Raw genomic sequence first — 18774 nt, 5'->3', positions numbered from 1 at the left:
TGTTATGGCATCCATTCCCCTCCCCGGGGGGCTGAGGGACTCCAACAGTGTGCCCTTTGTGTCTGTGCCCTGTGGAGCCTGGCCGGGGGGCGGGTGGCAGGGGGCCAAGCCTGGGGCTGCCACAGGAGCCGCCTGGCCTCCCGGGGGGCTCGGAGCACCGTCTCTTCATCCAGCCACATTCTCTGAGCTGTGCCCAGACCTGTGCTGGGCAGGGTGGCGGAGATGGCCCCAGGGCCTGTCCTCCAGGGGGACACAGTCTAGCGGGAGAGGCAGACCGGCCCTCGGAACATAAAGGGGGCCCACTGTGCTGCCCCATCCCAGCCCTGGAGAGGGAGCGTCTTAACAGCGACAGGAGGACTGGCACGTCTGCTATGGGGACCCTGCTCCGGGGACCCTGCTCGGGGGGCCCTGCTCAGGGGGCCCTGCTCGGGCGACCCTGCTCTGGGAACCCTGCTCTGGGGACCCTCTTTCCTTCATCTGTTCCTTTATTCGCGCGGAAACAACAGCAGCGCTAATAACCGCAGTCAGCCTGTAGCGGTGAGGACCCACTTGGTGCCAGGCACTGCTCTGAACACTTTGCCAGGTCACCTCTTTCCATCATTCGAACATCCCCTGGGGAGAGAGGAACCATCATGACCCCCCAGTTTGCAGACAAGGACATGGAGGCCCAGAGTCACGATCTCCCGGCCCACGGCTTGACGGTGGTAGAGGAGCCACAAGCCTGGGTGTCCACTCTTCCTCACCAGCTGCCCTCGGAGTCCTTGTGGGCAGAGGCCTGCGGTGTGGCCGGAACACGGAGAGCAGGCTGCCCCTTGCTCCCTGCACGGCCAGCTCCAGGCCCTGCTCCCCCAGGCCAGGGTGGCCCCGGATATGTGTCTCTTTGTGGGGTTTCACCCATCGTGGGGACTCACGGTCTCTGGCGGCGTACCCTCTGTGTGATGTGCCTCTGGCCGAGATTTACTGCCACCTGCTCAAATTGCCTGCCTAGGCTGCATGGTGGCAGGGCCTGGGGAAGTGGGCTTACAGCCGGGCACCTCTTGTGTTCGGAACAAACGCCAGGTTATTTGCTAAATAGCCAGACTCTAAGGAAGCGCAGTTCCTTTGCAGGCGTCAAGGTCAGACTTCCAGGCAGTGTGAACAGGGCTTGGGGACTCCTGTCTAACCCTCTGCCCTGCTTCTCCTGGAGTCCAGCCTCATCACCGCGGCAGTGGCATCACTCAGTCACAGCACAGCTATTACTGGTGCCTGCTGTGCGCCAGGCCCGCTCTAGCTGCCAGGGGTGCAGCAAGAACAAGACAGACAAAGGCCCCTGTTCTTGGGGAGCCACCGCTCCCCTCCTGGGGGCAGGGGTGGGAGGCAGGACCTAGGATCAACCGGTATATAAAATGCAAGATGGTAATAAATGCCACGGAGAAGTATAAAGCTGGGTGCAAATTTTGTCAGGGGGCCAGGCAATGTGTTTGCACTAAGACCTGACGATCGAGGAAGGTGAGCCGCGCGGCTGTGGGCCGCGGGAGCAGTGGGTACCGAGGCCCTGAGGCTGGAGCAGGCTCCGCGTGTCTAGGCCTGGAAAGGAGGGGCTCTTGTGGCAAGGGTGAAGTGTGGGGAGGAGGTGAGGCCCCGCGGCGGGCGGGGCCCTGCTCAGTCCCAGCGGGGAGTCTCATCCCGGTGGAGGGCTTTGTTTTCTTCAGATTCCCTCCTAACCATGCGGCCTTTCTGATCTCGGTCCTGGTCATCAGAGGCTGAGTTGTTTCTTGTGCGTGTTCTCGCCCCATAAACCTCTAGGTCCTGCATCTGGAGCAGAAGCTTTGGCAGGAGTCAGGGTTGCTGGGAGGCAGGAGGCTAAGGGGGCAGTGACAGGTCTTCTCCAGGGGGCAGAGTGGACACTTTTGTGCCCCGGCGCTGGGCAGCCCTGGCAGGGACTTCCTGTCTCTGGGCCTCAGTTTCCTAGTTTGGGAAACAGGAGAGGAGAGGCCTCTCCACCCGCATACCCAGGAACCACCCAGAGGGTTTAGCATGGTCAGAGTCAGCACTGAAACCCGTGTGTCCCCTTCACCCACCCAGTAACCACACAGGGCAGAACCCTGTTACTGGGACCCAGCTATAAGAGCCGGAACACGATTCCTGCCCACGCCGAGCCACCGACTTAGCTGAGAGACAACTGACAGGATCGTGACCATGTAACATGTTAGGTGATGCTAAGGGCCGGGAGAGAACGGACCGGGTGCCAGGCTCTGGGGGGATGCAGCCATGGGCAAGACCAGACCAAAGCCTCCAGCCTTCTCGACCTGTCCAGCGCACCCAGAGCCTACCCACTGCTCCCACCTCCACAGGCCCCACGTGTCCCGTCCACCCTCTTCCTGCTGGCCTCTCGCATCCTCCGCCTCCGAGCCTCCCTGCTCCTGCCCTGCTCACAGCCTTCCTGCGGCTCCATCTCACGCAGGTAAGAGCCGAGTCCTCCCTGTGCCCCCCGCCCCGCCCCGGCCACTCGGCCTCCGCTCTGTTCTTTGGCCCTCAAGCACTCTGCGGCCCCAGGCCTTTGTGCTGGCTGTTCTCGAGGCCAGGGTCCTCCTCCCCCAGGCACCCACTCCTCTCCCCACCCTGCTCTAGTGTGACCTCCTCTTCGAGGCCCTCCCTGACCGCTTCACTGAAGATCCCCACGTCCCCTCAGCCTCCACACCCAGCTGATCCCTGCTCTTTTTCTTCTCAGCACTCACCATCTGACTCACTAGCTGGCTGTCTGGTATATCTGCTGTGAACTGTCTCTCCTTTCCCCTCGAATGTGAGCTTGGCAAGGGCAGGGACATCCCTGGCTCTCCTGGCCTCTGCTGTGGGCCCTGCCCCGGGCTTGGCAGAGCTCAGCTCTCACCCGACAAGGATGATGGAATAGATGGTGGGTGGGTGTGATGGGCCCTTTGTGGGGAGAGCAGGTGTCTGCCAAGGAGAGAGCTTGGGCACATGTCAGTCCCAAAGCTTGAGGCGGCGTCTGGGGACAGTACCTGAGGATTCCCTGCAAGGACTAGGCAGGAGGAGAATGGGGGGGCAGGCACGTGGATGGGCAGCAAGAGCTGAGCAGAGGTGTGAGGGGAATGGTCTGGAGTTTCAGGGGGGCCATGAGAGCCTGCCAGGGCTGCCAAGGTGAGCCAGACCCCTGTCCAGCGTCAGAGCACAGCGCAGGGAGGCAGGCAGCTAGGGGGCCTTTGGAGACAGTGGGTGCAGATGATGGCAGAAGGGTGAGGGGGCCGGTGAGCGCGTCTCCGTTGCCCGCTTCCTGCTCTAGTTTCACTTCAGTGACTAGGAAAGGGCGGCCGTGGCCCCTGCTGCGTCCTCCACTCGGGCCCCAGGACCCTGGCCGAGTCAGCACCCTCCATTGCCCTGTTGGGTGGGGGCAGTTTTATTCGGGGCTGCAGGCAGGGCAGGAGGAAAGAAGTCTGTGTGCACACACACACGTGTACACAACACACTCCCGAGCACGCGGTCACACTCGCAGACCTGGCTCCTCCATGGGCATTCGTTTCCTTGGTGCGGGGAGCCGCAGCGTGGTGCCATTTTTTTCTCACGGAAGGTCAGCGGGCAGAGCCTTGTGAGTGCAGGGGGTGACTGGAAAATGGGAAGGTTTTGCTTGGACAGGTGCAAAACCTTCACATCCCACATGTGAAATCATTCACAAGTTGTTTTTTTTTTTTTTTAATTGAAATAAACATTTTAGAGTAGGATCAATAGGTGTCTGCGTTGGGGAACAAACAGTGAGCTTCAGATGCTTCTCTGCCCGCGTCGGTGGCTGAAGGCTGCGCCCTGCCCTCCCGTGTTCCACGTCGCTGGGGTCACGGCTTCACCCTCTGCCTCTGGGTTCCAGGCCTTTCTCTGCCAGAGAGAGACCCTGGGCAAAACCTGAGGTGTCTGAGCAGGGGCGCCAGGGAGCAGGTTCAGGTGAATGTATTCATTCACCAGATGTTCGAGTGCCTGCCACGGTGCGTCGTAGGTACTGGGGTCATAGGCAGTGGGGAACTCGACAGAGGTCAGGCCCTGCTCCCCTGGAGGAACTGACATTCTCGTAGGAACAGACACCGAAGGCTCACCCACACACACAGAGTTACTTGGTGAGTGCAGAGGGGAAAGATAAAGCAGGGAGGGCGCTGAAGGTGTGAGGACGGGAACAGGGACATTCATGCCTAGACTTGGGCAGAGACAGAGAGAGAGGGAGGGAGCTATGTGGAGATCAGTGAGAAGAGAGTTGGTGGGGGCCCAACTGCAAGAACAAAGGCCCTGAATCGGGGCATGTCCGGGGTGTGAAGAACAGTGAAGAGGCCAGGTGGCTGGGCCAGAGGGGGCAAGGGGGCCTGTGGGAGGAGAGCCGACCGGCCGATCGTGCAGGGGCGAGGGGGCCATGGGGCAGAGTTTAAGGATGTTGACTCTGCGGTGGAGCAACTGTCTTCCATGCCCACCTCTGCTTGGTGATCGTAGCAAGAGGTTTCACCTTTGTGAGCCTCAGTTTCCGCATCTGCACGATGGGAGTGAGGTCAGCCACTCCACGGGAGTCCTGGGAGGCAGTGAGCTCAGCATCGGCATCTGTGCAGGCTCAGGGTCCCCCATGGTGGTAGAGGTGGTGGTGCGAGTCCTGGGGCTGAGCCGCAGTAAACCACGTTTGGTGGCTGGCACTGGCTCTTGGACTGCTTTCTCGCTGCAGACGGACGTGCTGAAGGCCTGTGGAATAGGCGAGGGAGGAGCCCTGGGGGGTGGAGGGTGGCGGCGGTGGGTCCCCACTTTACACCGCCTCCCACCTACCACTGGGGCCTGGGCAGGTCGGAGGAGGAGGGACCCTCTCCGCCAGGACGGGTCAGGGCAGGAGAGAAAACGCAGTGTCTGGGTGGACAGAGGAAGGGGAAGGAGGGAGGAAGGGGCAGAGACCAGGGACAGCCTGGGAGTTGATGACGATGATGACACGGAAGCACAACCACAGGACAGGCAAGTCTCCAACTGCCTGGGTTCAAATCCTAGGGTTCCCCTCGCTGGGCCTCAGTCTTCCCACCTGTGAATTGGGGATGATGGCCATGCCTGTCTCACAGGTTAGGGGCAAGGGTGGAATGCGATTAGACACAGAGCAGGCCCGGGCACACTCGTGTCTCCGAGGATGTGGCTGCTATCGTTCCGAGAACTGGCGGGGCCCGGACTCGGGTTAGGCCAGCCTGGTGTCTTGAGTCCACTCTGCTTCCCAAGCTGTGTGTGCCCTCTCTGTGCCTCATTCTCCTTGTCTGTAACACAAGGCCCAAGTTGGCCCCTTCCTCCGGGGTCGGGCGTGCAGACTGTGGGTCGAGTGCTTAGCAGAGGGGCCGGCGGGACCGCTGTTACTGTCAGGGTGACCGATGTCTACCGCCCGCTCCCTTGTTGTGTGCACCGGCCCTGGGGCCAGGCCATCGCGCTGGGTTCTCTGTGACTGCTTGCAAGAACTCCTGGAAACAGGTACTATCTCGGTTCTCCTCTAACAGAAGAGGAAAATGAGGCATAGAGCTGCTGGCCCAGGGCCACGCAGCGTGCTTCCCCCGTGGGCTGGCTCAGCCTCGCAGCAGAGCCGGCCTCTGGGCCCTGTGCTGTCTGACTCCTGAGTTCTGGGCGTGCCTGGGAACCCAGCGCCCACTCCTTGACACCCTGCTGCTCCTGGCCAGGCCCCTCCCTTCACATGTGGCAGCTCCTCTCCCTCCCCTCTGTGGCTCCAGTAAAGTCAGGTGCTTGGGGACTGCTGGAGGGGTCAGGGGAGCCCGCGGTGCTCAGAGCTGCCCGGGGTGGGGCTCCCGCCTGGCCACTATAAACACGGCCAGTTCCTCTGTTTGTCCTGCCCTCTGTGCAGCGCCCAGAGGGAAGGGGTGGCCCCAGGCAAATATCCGGAGGTGTGCCCCTCTCTCCCCATCCGCAGGGGGCGGGGGCTGGGGGGCCTGGGGGCTCGCGGGTGGGCATCCTGGGTTGGCTGCCCCCTCTAGCAAGCTGCCTCCTGCCCACCCCGTTTGGATCCTAAGCTCCTCCCTCTCCCGGGTTTAGTGAGGGGTCATGCGGCTAATCCTGTCCTGCAGAGGGCTCAGAGCTGACTTGGGGCCCGCAGGCCACGGGCTGGGGGGTGGGGATGGGCAGGCAGAGTGAGAGAGGCCAAGGTGAGGAGTGAGGCTGGGCCTGAAGCCAGATGGGGGCAAATCTGGGCAGACAGGAGGCAGTGGGACCAGGGCGGGCGGGTGAGGGGGGCGCACGTCTGGGCAGATGGGGGAGAGTCGGGGTGTAGGGACGAGTAGAGGAGCTGGAGCTGCAAGGGAGGCGAGGGCAGAGAAGCCTGGAGGGAGAACGGGATTGGTCAGGGTCCCCGAGGCCTGGGAGGGTGGAATGCACAGTGTTCTGGGGGCTGGAATGGGGGAGCCGCACTGAAGGGGCTCCTGGCTTGGTGGGGGTAGACAAGAGGCTGGGGCAGAGGGCCCCCGACCCTGGCCAGGTCTGTTCCCCTGGCAGAGCCCTGGCTCTGGCCACCTGCTGGCCAGGAGGCCCAGGCCAGTTGAGACAGGTTGGCTGCTTGGGTCCCCACCCGCCTCCCACTGGGCTCCTGCTGCCAAACCGGTTCTCCTGGATGGCTGCCCACCGATGGCCCCACCTCTGGGCTGGGGATGGCGGCCTTTCCGCCCTCACGCCCTGCTCCCGGGAAAGGAGCCGGGAGGACAACCAGGGGCTGCCGGGCCGCATCGTGGATCCGCTCACGAGCGTCCTCACTGGGTCACGAGACTCACTGTGCTGGGGCCGACCCCATGCCGGGCACTGTGCCAGGTGCTGAAGAGCCAGCCTGAGCCAGATCGAAATCCCCACCCAGTGCACTTCCCCTCGTCCTTCGGGTCTCAGTTCACACAAGCCCTTTTCTGGGAAGCCTCCAGTATCCCTACCCTGCCGTCCCTGCAGGCTGGGTCTGGTACTCTGTGACCCCAGCCCCGACCATCCTGGGCCTTCAGAGGCTGTCTGGGTCACCACTGTGTCCCTCACACGGACCAGCACAAGGCTGGCCTCAAAGGAGTGAGTTACTGATGGCTGGATGGATGAGTAAGCAAAGGATGTTTTCTTCCCACTTTACAGATGAGTAACCCAAAGCCCCAAGAGGAGACATCACCCGCCCAAGGGCACTTCTAGCAGAGCCAGCAACAAAGCAGGTCTGTGGGGCTCCAGGGGCATGTGTGTGGGACCGGGGTTCTGGGGGGCGCAGCACCTGGGCCCCTGACACAGCTGGGAGTCATCCTCGGCATCAGAAGAGCAAAGGCCAACTGGGCCCTCCCTCCATGCCCCGCACCGAGCCCTGCTCATTAATTAACTCATTAATCCTCCCGGCAGCCGCCCCATGGGGGTCAAGCCGAGTCACAGACAGGCTAAGTCACTTGCCCAGGGTCACAGTAGGTGGCACAGAGAGATTTGCACTCTGGCCATCTGGTTTCCCTGCTCTTCATGTCTCCGGCCCCCTCTGTGGGACACCAATATTCCGCATGTCCCCTTCAGCCCCTTTGGTTTTTAAATTCAGCTTTCATAGGTTCGGGAAGACCCCCTGGAGAAGGGCGTGGGTACCCACTCCAGTATTCTTGCCTGGAGAATTCCGTGGACAGAGGAGCGTGGCGGGCTCCAGTCCAAGGGGTCACGAAGAGTTGGACTGAGCGACCTTCACTTTCGCTGAGCATTTACCACTGTTGCGCCAGGACTGTTGTGAGGACCGGCCTGGAAACCACGGGCCCTAAAGACGGGCAATTTAGTCTTTTAGGATCCTTCATGAAGTGGGTCTTGCCCCACTCTGTGAGGAACTTGCCTCCTCCTCTAAGCCTCAGTCTCCTCATCTGTAAAGTGGGGGTATGTTAGTGAGGCTGCCTAGGAGTCACGCATCGGACAGGGGCTTGGTAACCATGTGTTGAACAAGTAACCAGAGGTACATGCTGTTTCTAGCCCACAGTCCAGGGTGAGAAAGCAGGCACAGAGGTGGCAGGCCTTGGGCACCAGTCACAGAGCACATCCTGTGTGTTGGGCGGGGGCTGGGACGGGGGGCGGCAGATGAGACCGGGCCTGTGGCACCGGGAGTCGCGATGGGAGTTGTAAACGCTGAAATGTAAACACAAGACTGGCTGTGTGTGTGTGAGTCGCTCAGTCGAGTTCGATTCTTTATGACCCCATGGACTGTAGCCGGCCAGGCTCCTCTGTTCGTGGGATTCTCCAGGCAGGTACACTGGGGCAGGTGGCCGTTCCCTTCTCCAGGGCATCTGCCTGACCCAGGGATCGAACCCAGGTCTCCTGCATCACAGGCGGATTCTTAACCATCTGAGCCACTAGAGAAGCCCAAACATAAGACTGAGCAGCGCAGTTTCCAGAAGTTAGACATGCTGCGAGATGGGGTGGAAGGACAGGGGGCCTGGGGTATGTTCAGGAGAGGAGCCACCAGCAACTGCCACCTGAAGCGGGCGGGAGTCAGGCGTCAGTCCCCACAGAGGGAGCTGCCACGGCAGAGGCCCTGAGGTCAGAAGCCACCGTGAGCCAGAGGAAGAGCTGAGAGCAGAGAAGCCCACTGGGAGTGCTCACCTTTTTACCTGAGTGGGGTGGGGCCGCCAGTGGGCTCTGAGCCAGGGGCCTGACTGGAGTGTTCACAGGGTCCGGGCTGCAGATGGGGTGCGGTCTGTGGAAAGGGTGGGGGCGTGGGGAGACCAGGGAGGGATGGAGGAGAAGCAGCAGGTCCTGGCGAGCCGCGCCCTTCCTCAGGCTGCCAACCGGGGCCCCACTCTGCACTCTCCACGCAGAGAGCCTGGAGCCATGTTCGGGAAGAAGAAGAAGCGGGTCGAGATCTCGGCGCCGTCTAACTTCGAGCACCGCGTGCACACGGGCTTCGACCAGCATGAGCAGAAGTTCACTGGGCTGCCCCGCCAGTGGCAGAGCCTGATCGAGGAGTCGGCCCGCCGGCCCAAGCCCCTCATCGACCCCGCCTGCATCACCTCCATCCAGCCTGGGGCCCCCAAGGTATGCTGGCGCCCGCTGCTGCTTCTCCTGACCTGCGCCGACCCCTGTGGGGTGACCCCAGGCCTCAGCACCACACTGGACCCTCCCTTGCTGCCCACCAAACAGATGCACCCCAACCACACCCCCCATCCTCACCTTTCACTCACCTATCCACCACTGATCCCTCACCTGGCACCAGCGCCAACCCACCTTCCCTTCCTGAGAAGCCTCCGCTGACCTTGACCCTCTGACGATCCCCCATGCCAGCCCCAACTCATTTGTCTGTCCTGAGCCCTGTGCTCCTGTCCCCAGGACCACAAACTCGTCCTGGGTCTTGACAGGCCTCCCATCGCAGGCAGAGGGACAGACCAGTTCCCACGTGGTCAGGGCTGGGCCAGGAGAGGCCCGAGGGGCCGTCTGACCCAGCCCCAGGGTCCAGGCCAGCTTCCTGGAGTCAGGGTCACCTGAGCTGAGCCCTGAGGGCAGAGGACAGGAGGAGTCATTCAGGCAGATGGTGGAGAGCCAGGGCTTGTTAGTGGAGGAAACAGCCCGCGTGAAGCTCAGGGGGCGGGGGGGTGGTTTCAGTTTTTTCCCTGCCATCTAAGCAAACGTGCCGAGCTGGGATTTTAATCAAGGTGCGTTTCCAAGGCCCATGCTCTTAACCCCGTTCCTGTCTCCATGGTCTTGGCTCCCCGGGCGTGGCCTGTGGTGAGGCTGTTCTAGGGGCAGGGGGTGTGGCCCCCGCAGCCTGCAAAGCCGGCCTCGGAGCACAGACTTCACCTGAAGGGCAGTGGAAACCAGGAAGTCAGCCTGGGTTGTTCCGAGGGGTGGGGGTGGGAATGTGTGGGCTGGTCAGCAGGCCCGGGGCTGACTCATCCTCGCTGGTGCCCTGGGTGCCGTGCCCAGCCCAGCCTGGCGGGAGGAGCCGCAGGCAGATGCTCTCCTCCAGGGTCTCCCACTGAGGTGTTTGTGTGCCCCAGGCAGGGGGCTTGGGATACTTTGAATTCTTTGCCACTGCCTAGAAAAGCAAGACTTTACATCCAAGTCTGTTTCTGCCTTCTGATGAATCGGCTGGGGCCACTGGAGGGGCAGCCGCCCACGCAGGCAGGGTGCTGGCTCTTCTGGGCCCACTGGCCGCACCCAGCCCACCTTGGTTCCACCCCCTGCCAGGCCCTGTGGCTGCATGCCTGCTGGTCATGCCCTCATTCAGGCACTTCCTAAAAATCCTCCCCAACTGCCAGGGATTCCTGACCTCTTATTCCAGCACCGAAGCTTGAGCAGGTGTCTCCCTTGTTTCACTGGGCCCCTGGGGCAAGACCAGGCTGCCCTACTAGCAGCCAGGGTCCAGGAGAGGCAGGGGCAGGCGCTGCCCACAGGGCACGGTGGCCTGTCGGTGGGTTTGCGGGGTTCGAGTTTTCTGCACATATCAGGCAGTGCTGGCCTCAGGTTGTCTGGCAGCCCATGGCTCTGCCTGCCAGTGACTGACGCACAGGACTGGGGCCTGTGCTCTGCACCGGCAGCCCCTTCCCAGCCTGCCCGCCTCACTTGCTCACTCATGGGCTCAGCAGGTACTTACTGAGGCCTTCTGCGTACCAGCCACTGTTCTGGGCCTCAGGTGCAGCCAGGAAGAAACAGTGGCCACCCTCACGAACACTGCACCAGGGGAGCAGGCCACGGACAGCTGTACACGTGCTTCACGTCCGCTGGTCCTGAGTGCTCTGAGAAAAGGAAAGCAAGAGCGGGATAGGGAGGGTTCGAGGCTGGCGTTTTAGACCACAGGAAGTCAGGGAGAGCCAGCAGCAGAGATCTGAAGGGGGCGCACTGAGGAGGGGAGCCCCGGGCAGACGGGGGCGAAGGGCTCCAGGCTGAATGAGCAGCCAGTGCCTGAGGCTGCGGTATGTCTGGTGTGTCTGAGGAGCAGTTAAGAGGCCCCCGTGTGCCTGGAGCTGGAGGGTGGGGGCCCCTAGGGGGAGCCTGGAGGCAGTGCGGTGGATCAGGACGGTGGCCACAGCAGGCAGGGTGCGCCTGGGGCACACAGGGTGCTGGTTCGCGTTCACTGGCACCGGCCCTCGGGCATTCTTGCCCTCTGCTCCGGGCCCAGACCTTTCTCACTTTACCTTCACCCCACCCTCAGCCTCCACGGAAACAGAGGGCGTGTTCGGGGCTCACAGCCCTGCCAGGCTTCAGGGAAGGAGGTGCCAAGCCGGGCCCTGGCCCCCACATCCTGTAATTTGCAGCTTTCCAGAGCTTGTTATGGGCTGGCGCAGCCTCTGCCCTCCTTCCCCTGCACCCCCCCAAGTCTGGAGAACAAGGAAAAGGCAGGGGGTGCTTCTCTGAGGGGCATCCTGGGAACCGATGCTCCCAGCCCAGGGGCAACAACCTGATGGGGGGCAGCTCCCCTCCTGTCACGAGGCTCGGTGCTGGGGGAGGGACTGTGGGGCCTCCCCCGCCGCCCCGCCCTCCCAGCCCACCATCACCCATGGCATTTCTTCATTCCGTCTCTGTCTTGTCTCTGTGTGTGTTGTGTTGTCCTGTCCGCCTGTGTTGGATGCACGTCCTGTGTCCCCCTCCTCCTTGCCCGGCCCCCACCCTGCCATTGCCCTGGACCCCAGACCATCGTGCGGGGCAGCAAAGGCGCCAAGGATGGGGCCCTCACGCTGCTGCTCGACGAGTTCGAGAACATGTCGGTGACGCGCTCCAACTCCCTGCGGAGAGACAGCCCGCCGCCACCCGCCCGTGCCCGCCAGGAAAACGGGATGCCCGCGGAGCAGGCCGCCACAGCCAGAGGGGGCCCAGAGAAGGCGGGCAGCCAAGGCCGGGGGGCCAGTCATGGCGAGGCGGGTGGCAGCACTGGAGACAGGCGGCGGGCGGGGCCGGACAAGAGGCCCAAGTCTTCCAGGGAGGGCTCGGGAGGGCCCCAGGAGTCCTCCCGGGACAAGCGCCCCCTCTCTGGGCCTGACGTCGCCACCCCCCACCAACCCGCCAGTCTAGCCAGCGGGGCGAAAGTGGCGGCTGGCCGGCCCTTTAACACGTACCCGCGGGCCGACACGGACCACCCGTCCCGGGGCACCCAGGTAACCACTCCCCCACCCCAGGACCCCTGACCGTTGCCTTGCCCACCCTGTTCCCACCCACCAACTCCAGCCTGCCCCAGCCCACTGTCCATCTCCATCTTGACCGCCATTGTCTGTTCTGCAGCCGGGATCCCTGTTCCTCAGCCCCTCCCCTGACAGCCGCCTTTCTTTTCTGTTACAGGGGGAGCCTCACAACATGGCCCCCAATGGGCCATCGGTGGGGGGCCTGGCTGTCCCCCAGTCCTCCTCCTCCCGGCCCACTGCCCGAGCCCACGGCGCCCCCAGCCCTGGAGTGCTGGGCCCCCATGCCTCTGAGCCCCAGCTGGCCCCTCCAGCCCGTGCCCTCGCCGCCCCCGCCGGGCCCCCCGCCCCCGGGCCCCCCGGCCCCCGCTCACCACAGCGGGAACCCCAGCGAGTGTCTCACGAGCAGTTCCGGGCTGCCCTGCAGCTGGTGGTGGACCCTGGCGACCCCCGTTCCTACCTGGACAACTTCATCAAGATTGGCGAGGGCTCCACCGGCATCGTGTGCATCGCTACTGTGCGCAGCTCCGGCAGGCTGGTGGCCGTCAAGAAGATGGACCTGCGCAAGCAGCAGCGGCGGGAGCTGCTCTTCAACGAGGTGGGCCTGCCGCCCCGTCCCCATAGGGCTCCCCTGCCCCCCATGCTCCTCCTGGGGCCCCCCTGCTCCCCCCCAGGGATCCCCCACCCTCCCACCTGCCCCACTCCCCCTAGGGCTCCCCTGACCCCCGGCTCCTCCCAGGGCCCCCGGCTCCTCCCAGGGCTGCCCTGCTTCTCCCAGGGCTCCCGCACCTGCCCCCATCCTCCCGGGGCTCCCCGCCTCCCCACCTGCCCCCCCCAGCTGTCCCACTCCTCCCGGGGCTCCCCTACCCCACGGTTTAGAGGGCATGCAGGGCTGAGAACCAGGAGAGGCCCTATGGGGCTGGGGTTTGCCAGGTGTGAGTTCTGAGCCCAGCTCCTGTCCTCGCTCTTCATGCCTCCCCAGGCTGTGTCCTCTGTCCCCACGATACCCACTGCCATGCCGTCCTGTCCTGGCCAGGCCCTGAGCCCCAGCTCCAGGCCCTGAGCCCCACTGACCCTCTGTGTGCCTTCCAGGCCCCTCACCACGAAGTCCCATACTGGCCCCACACTGTTGACCCCACACCTGCCTCTCCTGGTTCCCCATCTCGGAGAGGCCCCACCACCCCAGTCCCCAGGGTTAGCCTCCCCGTTGCTACTCCAGCCCCCCAGGCCTGAGCCTGTCGCCCCTCCCCCAGTGCAGCGCGCAGGGCGCACGTTTAACATGGCTGCCGGAGCTGCACGCAGTGAGTGTCACGCTCCCCCTCCAGGCTTTGCCTTGCTAGGCCTTCCTGCCCCTGGAATCTAACCCCCACCCCCACCTTGTGTCTGAGCCGCCTGCTTGTCCTGGTCTCAGCCCTGTGCTTAATGCTCTCGTCCCAGCGCCCTCTCCCAGTGCCAGCCTGGCCATCAGGGCTACTCGCAGACCCACTCAGGGCTGGTCAGAGATCAACATCAGCAGCGTGAGGTGTGCATGGGGTGGGAGCACCCCGGAAGAGAATACAGATGTCAGGCCCCTCGCTGCCTTCTGGGTTTCTTGGCTTCAGGCGTGGGAGGACAGTCCCTGGACTGGACCTCGATGAGCAGGAGTGGCGGGTGCAACTGGACCTGCAGTTTGGCAGGGCCCCCCGAGGCCGAGAGGGCGGGCTCTGGCAGCAGGGGCTGCTGGTCCTCCCCGCGCCGTGCCGACCCCGCCTCCTGCATGCAGGTGGTGATCATGAGGGACTACCAGCATGAGAACGTGGTGGAGATGTACAACAGCTACCTGGTTGGGGACGAGCTCTGGGTGGTGATGGAGTTCCTGGAGGGAGGCGCCCTCACCGACATCGTCACGCACACCAGGTACAGCCGGGCAGCTGGACGCTGCTGGGTCCCCAGAGTGCCCCCAGACCTCGCCCATATCAGGACTGCTCCCCTCCAGACGCCTTAGGGTGGGGCCACCTCTCAGAACCAACACACTGTCCCCATCACACCTCCGGGGCGGGGCCGTGTCCCCATCAGACCCCAGGCTGGGGCCCCTGTCTGCCCCTCTCACTCCCCTCCCCCCACCTGCCCTGCCCTCCCAGGATGAACGAGGAGCAGATCGCCGCCGTGTGCCTGGCCGTGCTGCAGGCTCTGTCTGTGCTCCACGCCCAGGGAGTCATCCACCGGGACATCAAGAGCGACTCCATCCTGCTGACCCACGACGGCAGGGTGAGCAGTGGTGGGGGGTGGCTTGGCCTCCCCCGGCCTCTGCCCAGCTCTCCCCCTGCGGGTGGGTGAGCCCAGCCCTCCCCCTGCGGGTGGGTGAGCCCAGCCCCCAGTTCAGTCCCTTGAGGAGCAGTACGTGTATTCATTCCTCGTGCATCAGTCCAGAGTCAGGGGTCCAGGTGAGTGGGGGCCTCTGCCGTCATCAGCCCCAGCCGCTGAGAGCTGGAGTGTAGCCCTGGACCCAGAGCGGGGAGACTGCATCTGGGTGGCCGGCCACCGCTCTCAGCCACATGACAACCTGCTCCTGGCCTGGCATCCAGGACTGGGCTGCGGACTCTCAGTCCTGCCTTCTGGACCGAAGCTCCGAGTTTGCAGTCCATGGATGAGCTTCCTGATCCTAGAACCTGCATTCGTATTCCAAGAGCAGATGTGATTTTTCAGGGGGATGGGGCCCTTGACTTTCACCAGATTCTGGTTGGTGATCTGCCTGCCCTCCCCCAGGAAAGTTAAGCCAGTTCACAGAGGCGGGGGCTCGGGGGAAGGCTTTGCTTCCCAGGGAGTCTCAGTTGGGGTCATGAACACCTGAAGATTCTACAGATGTGTAGGGGACACGGGTGAGCACAGAACTGTATGTGCAGTGTGTGAGCAATGCTCTCTGGAGGGTCCATTGACATCCTCAGGAGTCTGAATAGGGCCCATAGTTCCCAAGAAGGTGTAAATCCTTGTTTCTGAGGAGGTGGTTGTTGCAGAGGGACAGGCAGCATCCATCTCACCCCCTACCAACTAAAGACATGCTTCCTGCCGGGAAGCCAGGGCCCAGGGCACGGCATTGGGAGCCAGCCTCAGGCCGAATCCCTGCCCAGCCTTTGGTACTCATGGGACTCGGGCTGCCTCCCCCAGGAGTCCCAGCACAGACCCTGTCAAGGAGGCAGATGTGTGATCTCAGGCAGCTGACACCGCTGAGGGCCCCGGCCAGGAGACGGCAGAGCTCAGCCGAGGTCAGGCTCTAACCTCTGGGCAAAATGTAGAAAACCCAGCGTGTCGGAGGCTGAGGAATTAAACAGGCAACTGCCTCTGCCCCACCAGCACCTCTGACCCCTGCTTCTGCACCCTGCTCCAGGTGAAGCTGTCAGACTTCGGGTTCTGCGCCCAGGTGAGCAAGGAGGTGCCTCGGAGGAAGTCCCTGGTCGGTACACCCTACTGGATGGCCCCAGAGCTCATCTCCCGCCTGCCCTATGGGCCAGAGGTGAGCCAGAGGCAGCCAGTCGCCCTGCACTGGTTTGCGCTATTGCAGTCCAGAACAGCCGGAGTGTTGGGTGAGGGGGCTTGGTCACCAGGGACTGTTTGGGGGGCGAAGTAGACTTGCCTGCGTGCACTCCTCGCCGGCTGAGTGCTAGTTCGGAGCCAGTGCTTGGCAATGGGAACAGGAGGCTGGGCAGAAGGGGCCCTGGCCCTGCCTGCCAGCCTGGGGCAGAGGCTTCAAACTGGCTGATGTGCTCTGAAGATGCTCTTGCAAGCGTTTTTTTAAAAAGAGCTCTCACGTGAGTTTGAATTTGATCCCCTGGTGGCAAGCCAAGTGATATGGGCACAGAAGGCTGCATTCCCTCATGGCAACAGTCAGGTGCTGAGGAGCAGGGGAACCCTGGTCTTGGTCACAGCCCCCACCCATCTGTGTTGCCTACACTGACCTGCTTCACTCCCTGCCATTCTCTGTCTGGCCCTGAGGTCTTCCAGCTGTGCCTGTGGCTCTGAGGACAGTCAGTCAATAAGACTTGACCCAGTGCCTGGCCAGGGTGCCTGTGGAAGCATAGCTTGGGGAACCGCAGGCAGGAGTGGGGTCACACTGGGAGGGGAGGCTGGTAGGAGATTCTGAGGGACCATCTCCACCAGGACTGCCTGTGACAAAACCTTCTCAAGAAGGATTTAGCAAAGTGGAAAACCGTGGGTCCCTAGGACTGTAAAGTTTGGCGGGGCACAGGCTTCATGCCCAGCTGTGTGCAGTGTCCCTCCCGCCTCTGATTGTCCCCGTGTAGCCCTCACTCAGGCAGGTGCTGCCCCATCAGAGCAGAAATGAGGACTGTTTTCCTGACTATCTTGTTTAAAGTCTCAGGGTCAACTGTGATTGGCTCAGCTTGGGTCACGTGTCCATTCCTGAACCAGTTACTGTTTCCGCACTCTGCTGATTAAGACAGCTTGGTCATGCACCATGGACTGAAGTAGCGAGGAGGGGGTTCTCCAGAGGAATCCAGGGGCAGGGGGAGGGGGGGTAGCAAAAAGAAGGGGATGGATGCAGGGTGGTAGAACCCTTCAGAGGGTTCCCTGGGTGAGGAGTGCATAGGGTCTGGCAGGCTGGGTCCCAGTATCAGAGGCAAAAATGGAAGCAGGGCCACCTGTCTGTGGGTGTCCCCTGAGCGCTGGCCACACCCACACAGCTCAGCCCTTCTGCCCTGCCCCCACCACAGGTGGACATCTGGTCTCTGGGGGTGATGGTGATCGAGATGGTGGATGGGGAGCCCCCTTACTTCAATGAGCCACCCCTCAAAGCCATGAAGATGATCCGGGACAACCTGCCACCCCGACTGAAGAACCTGCACAAGGTGGGCCCCTCCCGCAGGCAGTGGGCGTGGGGGAGACCACACGTGGGTGGGGGAGGGCACCGCCCAGCCCCAAACCCAAGGAGAGCGCTGGGTGTAGGCGGGGCTCGGTGCTGATGGCTCTGAGGTGGTGCTTACTGCGTGCTGAGTCGCCCCCATGCCCCCCAGGCCTCGAGCGTCCATGTGGACTCTGCGCCCTCAGCCCCTCAGAGCTTGCGCTCAGGCTGGCTGGTGAGGTCCAGCAAGGGGACCTTCTGGTGGGGAAATTGCCTGCTGAAAAAGGGGTGCCTCCAGGGCCCAGCCTTTGCCAACTCCTGCCGAATCATGAAAGTAGGGAGGTGGTGAGCCCCTGGGGCCAAGCTGTCAGTGCTGAGGGCCTCTCTGCCCCTCCCTGGGCAGTAAATGCCATCGGCCCGTTGGGCAGGAGGAAACTGGGGACCTGACAGCAAGTGAGCAGACTGCTCACCTACCCTCTCGCCCTGCTCCCGACAGGTGTCACCGTCCCTGAAGGGCTTCCTGGACCGCCTGCTGGTGCGTGACCCGGCCCAGCGAGCCACAGCGGCCGAGCTGCTCAAACACCCGTTCCTGGCCAAAGCGGGCCCTCCCGCCAGCATCGTGCCCCTCATGCGTCAGAACCGCACCCGATGAGGCCTGGTGTCACCCCCACCCCTGAACCAAAGAGCCCCCTGGGTCACCCCTGCCCGGCCAGAGGCCAGTGGGGGGCCGGCCCCCGCTCCTCCCAGCCCCGGAGACACTCCGTGTGGCGCCGCCCTCCTTGCCAGGGGGGTGTGCGGGACCCTACTACTGAACTCCGGTTTTGATTTTGTGACTTTGAAAGAAACACAGGGACTCGTGGGAGCAAGTGAGGCTCCCAAGACGCCCCCACCCTCTGGGACAGGCCCGTCCCCCGGGTTTTCCTGTCTCCAGGAAGGGCAGGCGGCCCCCCATCACTGGAAATCTGCCATGGGGACTGCCGGGGGTGGAGACAACACTACGAAAGGTGTGCGTGTGTGTGAGTGTGTGCGTGCGTGCGTGTGCGTGTGGAAGGTCCAGTTCCGCTGTCCTCCAGCCTACAAGTGGGGGTGTCTGAGACCTCGCCTGACACGCAGCCCCTCCCCCGAGCCATTGCAGGGGTCGATCATGAATGTCTGAAGAGTGGCCTTTTCCCGCGCCCCGAACCCCTCTGTGTGGCTGGACCTGGGATCCAGGGGGCGGGGCTTCCCACCCACCCCCAGCCTCTGCAGAACATGACTACTGCACCTGGACAGCCTCCTCTTTTCTAGAAGTCTATTTATATTGTCATTTTATAACACTCTAGCCCCCATCTGGGGACAGACAGTCCTTGGCCTGCGGGGTGGCTCCAGGGACAGAACCACCGCTTGAAGAATCAGGTTCCTGGCCCCTCAGCGCAGCCCTGCCCTCCCCTCCCTCAAGTTAGTTTTACAATTAAAACATTTTCTTGTTTTGTGTGTGTGCAGTGTGTGTAGAGCTTCCCCCCACCCCAGGTCCAGGCCTGCTGGTGGGGAGAGCTGATGGAGCAGGGCTCTAGGCTTGGGGGGAGGCTTGGCTGACCCCAGGATTCCAGCCGCTCTAAGGGCCAGGGCCATGTCTGGCAAGGAGGTCGGGGGACGGGGCGGCGGGGGCGGGCAGTGAGTTACAGCCCAGCAGCCAGTAACCCGCCTTCTCATGGGGACCAGATCGACGACCCAGGCCTGGAAAGGCAGCCAGTTTACCAGTCCACATGCTAGGATGATCAGCTTGCCATGTCTGCAATTTGCTGGAAACATAAAGGTTGGGTGGAGTGCGTTCAGTGGAGGACTGATCCTTGGGACCTGACGTTAGGAAACTGGTCAGCA

At 62.9% G+C, this 18774-nt stretch overlaps 1 protein-coding gene across 7 annotated transcripts in view; it reads left to right on the top strand.

Moving 5' to 3' along the window:
• The window catches only part of PAK4 (p21 (RAC1) activated kinase 4), a 47764-nt gene extending 29381 nt beyond the window's left edge, over positions 1 to 18383 (top strand). For 3 of the 7 annotated variants that reach the window (XM_027515866.1, XM_027515870.1, XM_027515869.1), the window contains exons 2-10: positions 7099 to 7172; positions 8790 to 9006; positions 11598 to 12059; positions 12241 to 12678; positions 13843 to 13976; positions 14201 to 14327; positions 15445 to 15570; positions 16787 to 16921; positions 17411 to 18383. In XM_027515866.1, the coding sequence (XP_027371667.1) occupies positions 8803 to 9006; positions 11598 to 12059; positions 12241 to 12678; positions 13843 to 13976; positions 14201 to 14327; positions 15445 to 15570; positions 16787 to 16921; positions 17411 to 17566 (1782 nt within the window). In that variant the 5' untranslated portion in view covers positions 7099 to 7172; positions 8790 to 8802 and the 3' untranslated portion in view covers positions 17567 to 18383. Of the gene's footprint in view, positions 1 to 2333; positions 2444 to 7098; positions 7173 to 8751; positions 9007 to 11597; positions 12060 to 12240; positions 12679 to 13842; positions 13977 to 14200; positions 14328 to 15444; positions 15571 to 16786; positions 16922 to 17410 lie in introns of all 7 variants that reach the window. The other 4 variants (XM_027515867.1, XM_027515868.1, XM_027515871.1 and 1 more) reach the window with 3 other exon arrangements.
• Positions 18384 to 18774: the final 391 nt, after the last annotated feature.

Source organism: Bos indicus x Bos taurus, chromosome 18 (genome assembly GCF_003369695.1).
Source record: "Bos indicus x Bos taurus breed Angus x Brahman F1 hybrid chromosome 18, Bos_hybrid_MaternalHap_v2.0, whole genome shotgun sequence".
In the NCBI taxonomy this organism is placed as follows: domain Eukaryota; kingdom Metazoa; phylum Chordata; class Mammalia; order Artiodactyla; family Bovidae; genus Bos; species Bos indicus x Bos taurus.
The sequence above is the reverse complement of the archived record's forward strand: the minus strand, read 5'-3'. Positions and strand labels throughout refer to the sequence as shown.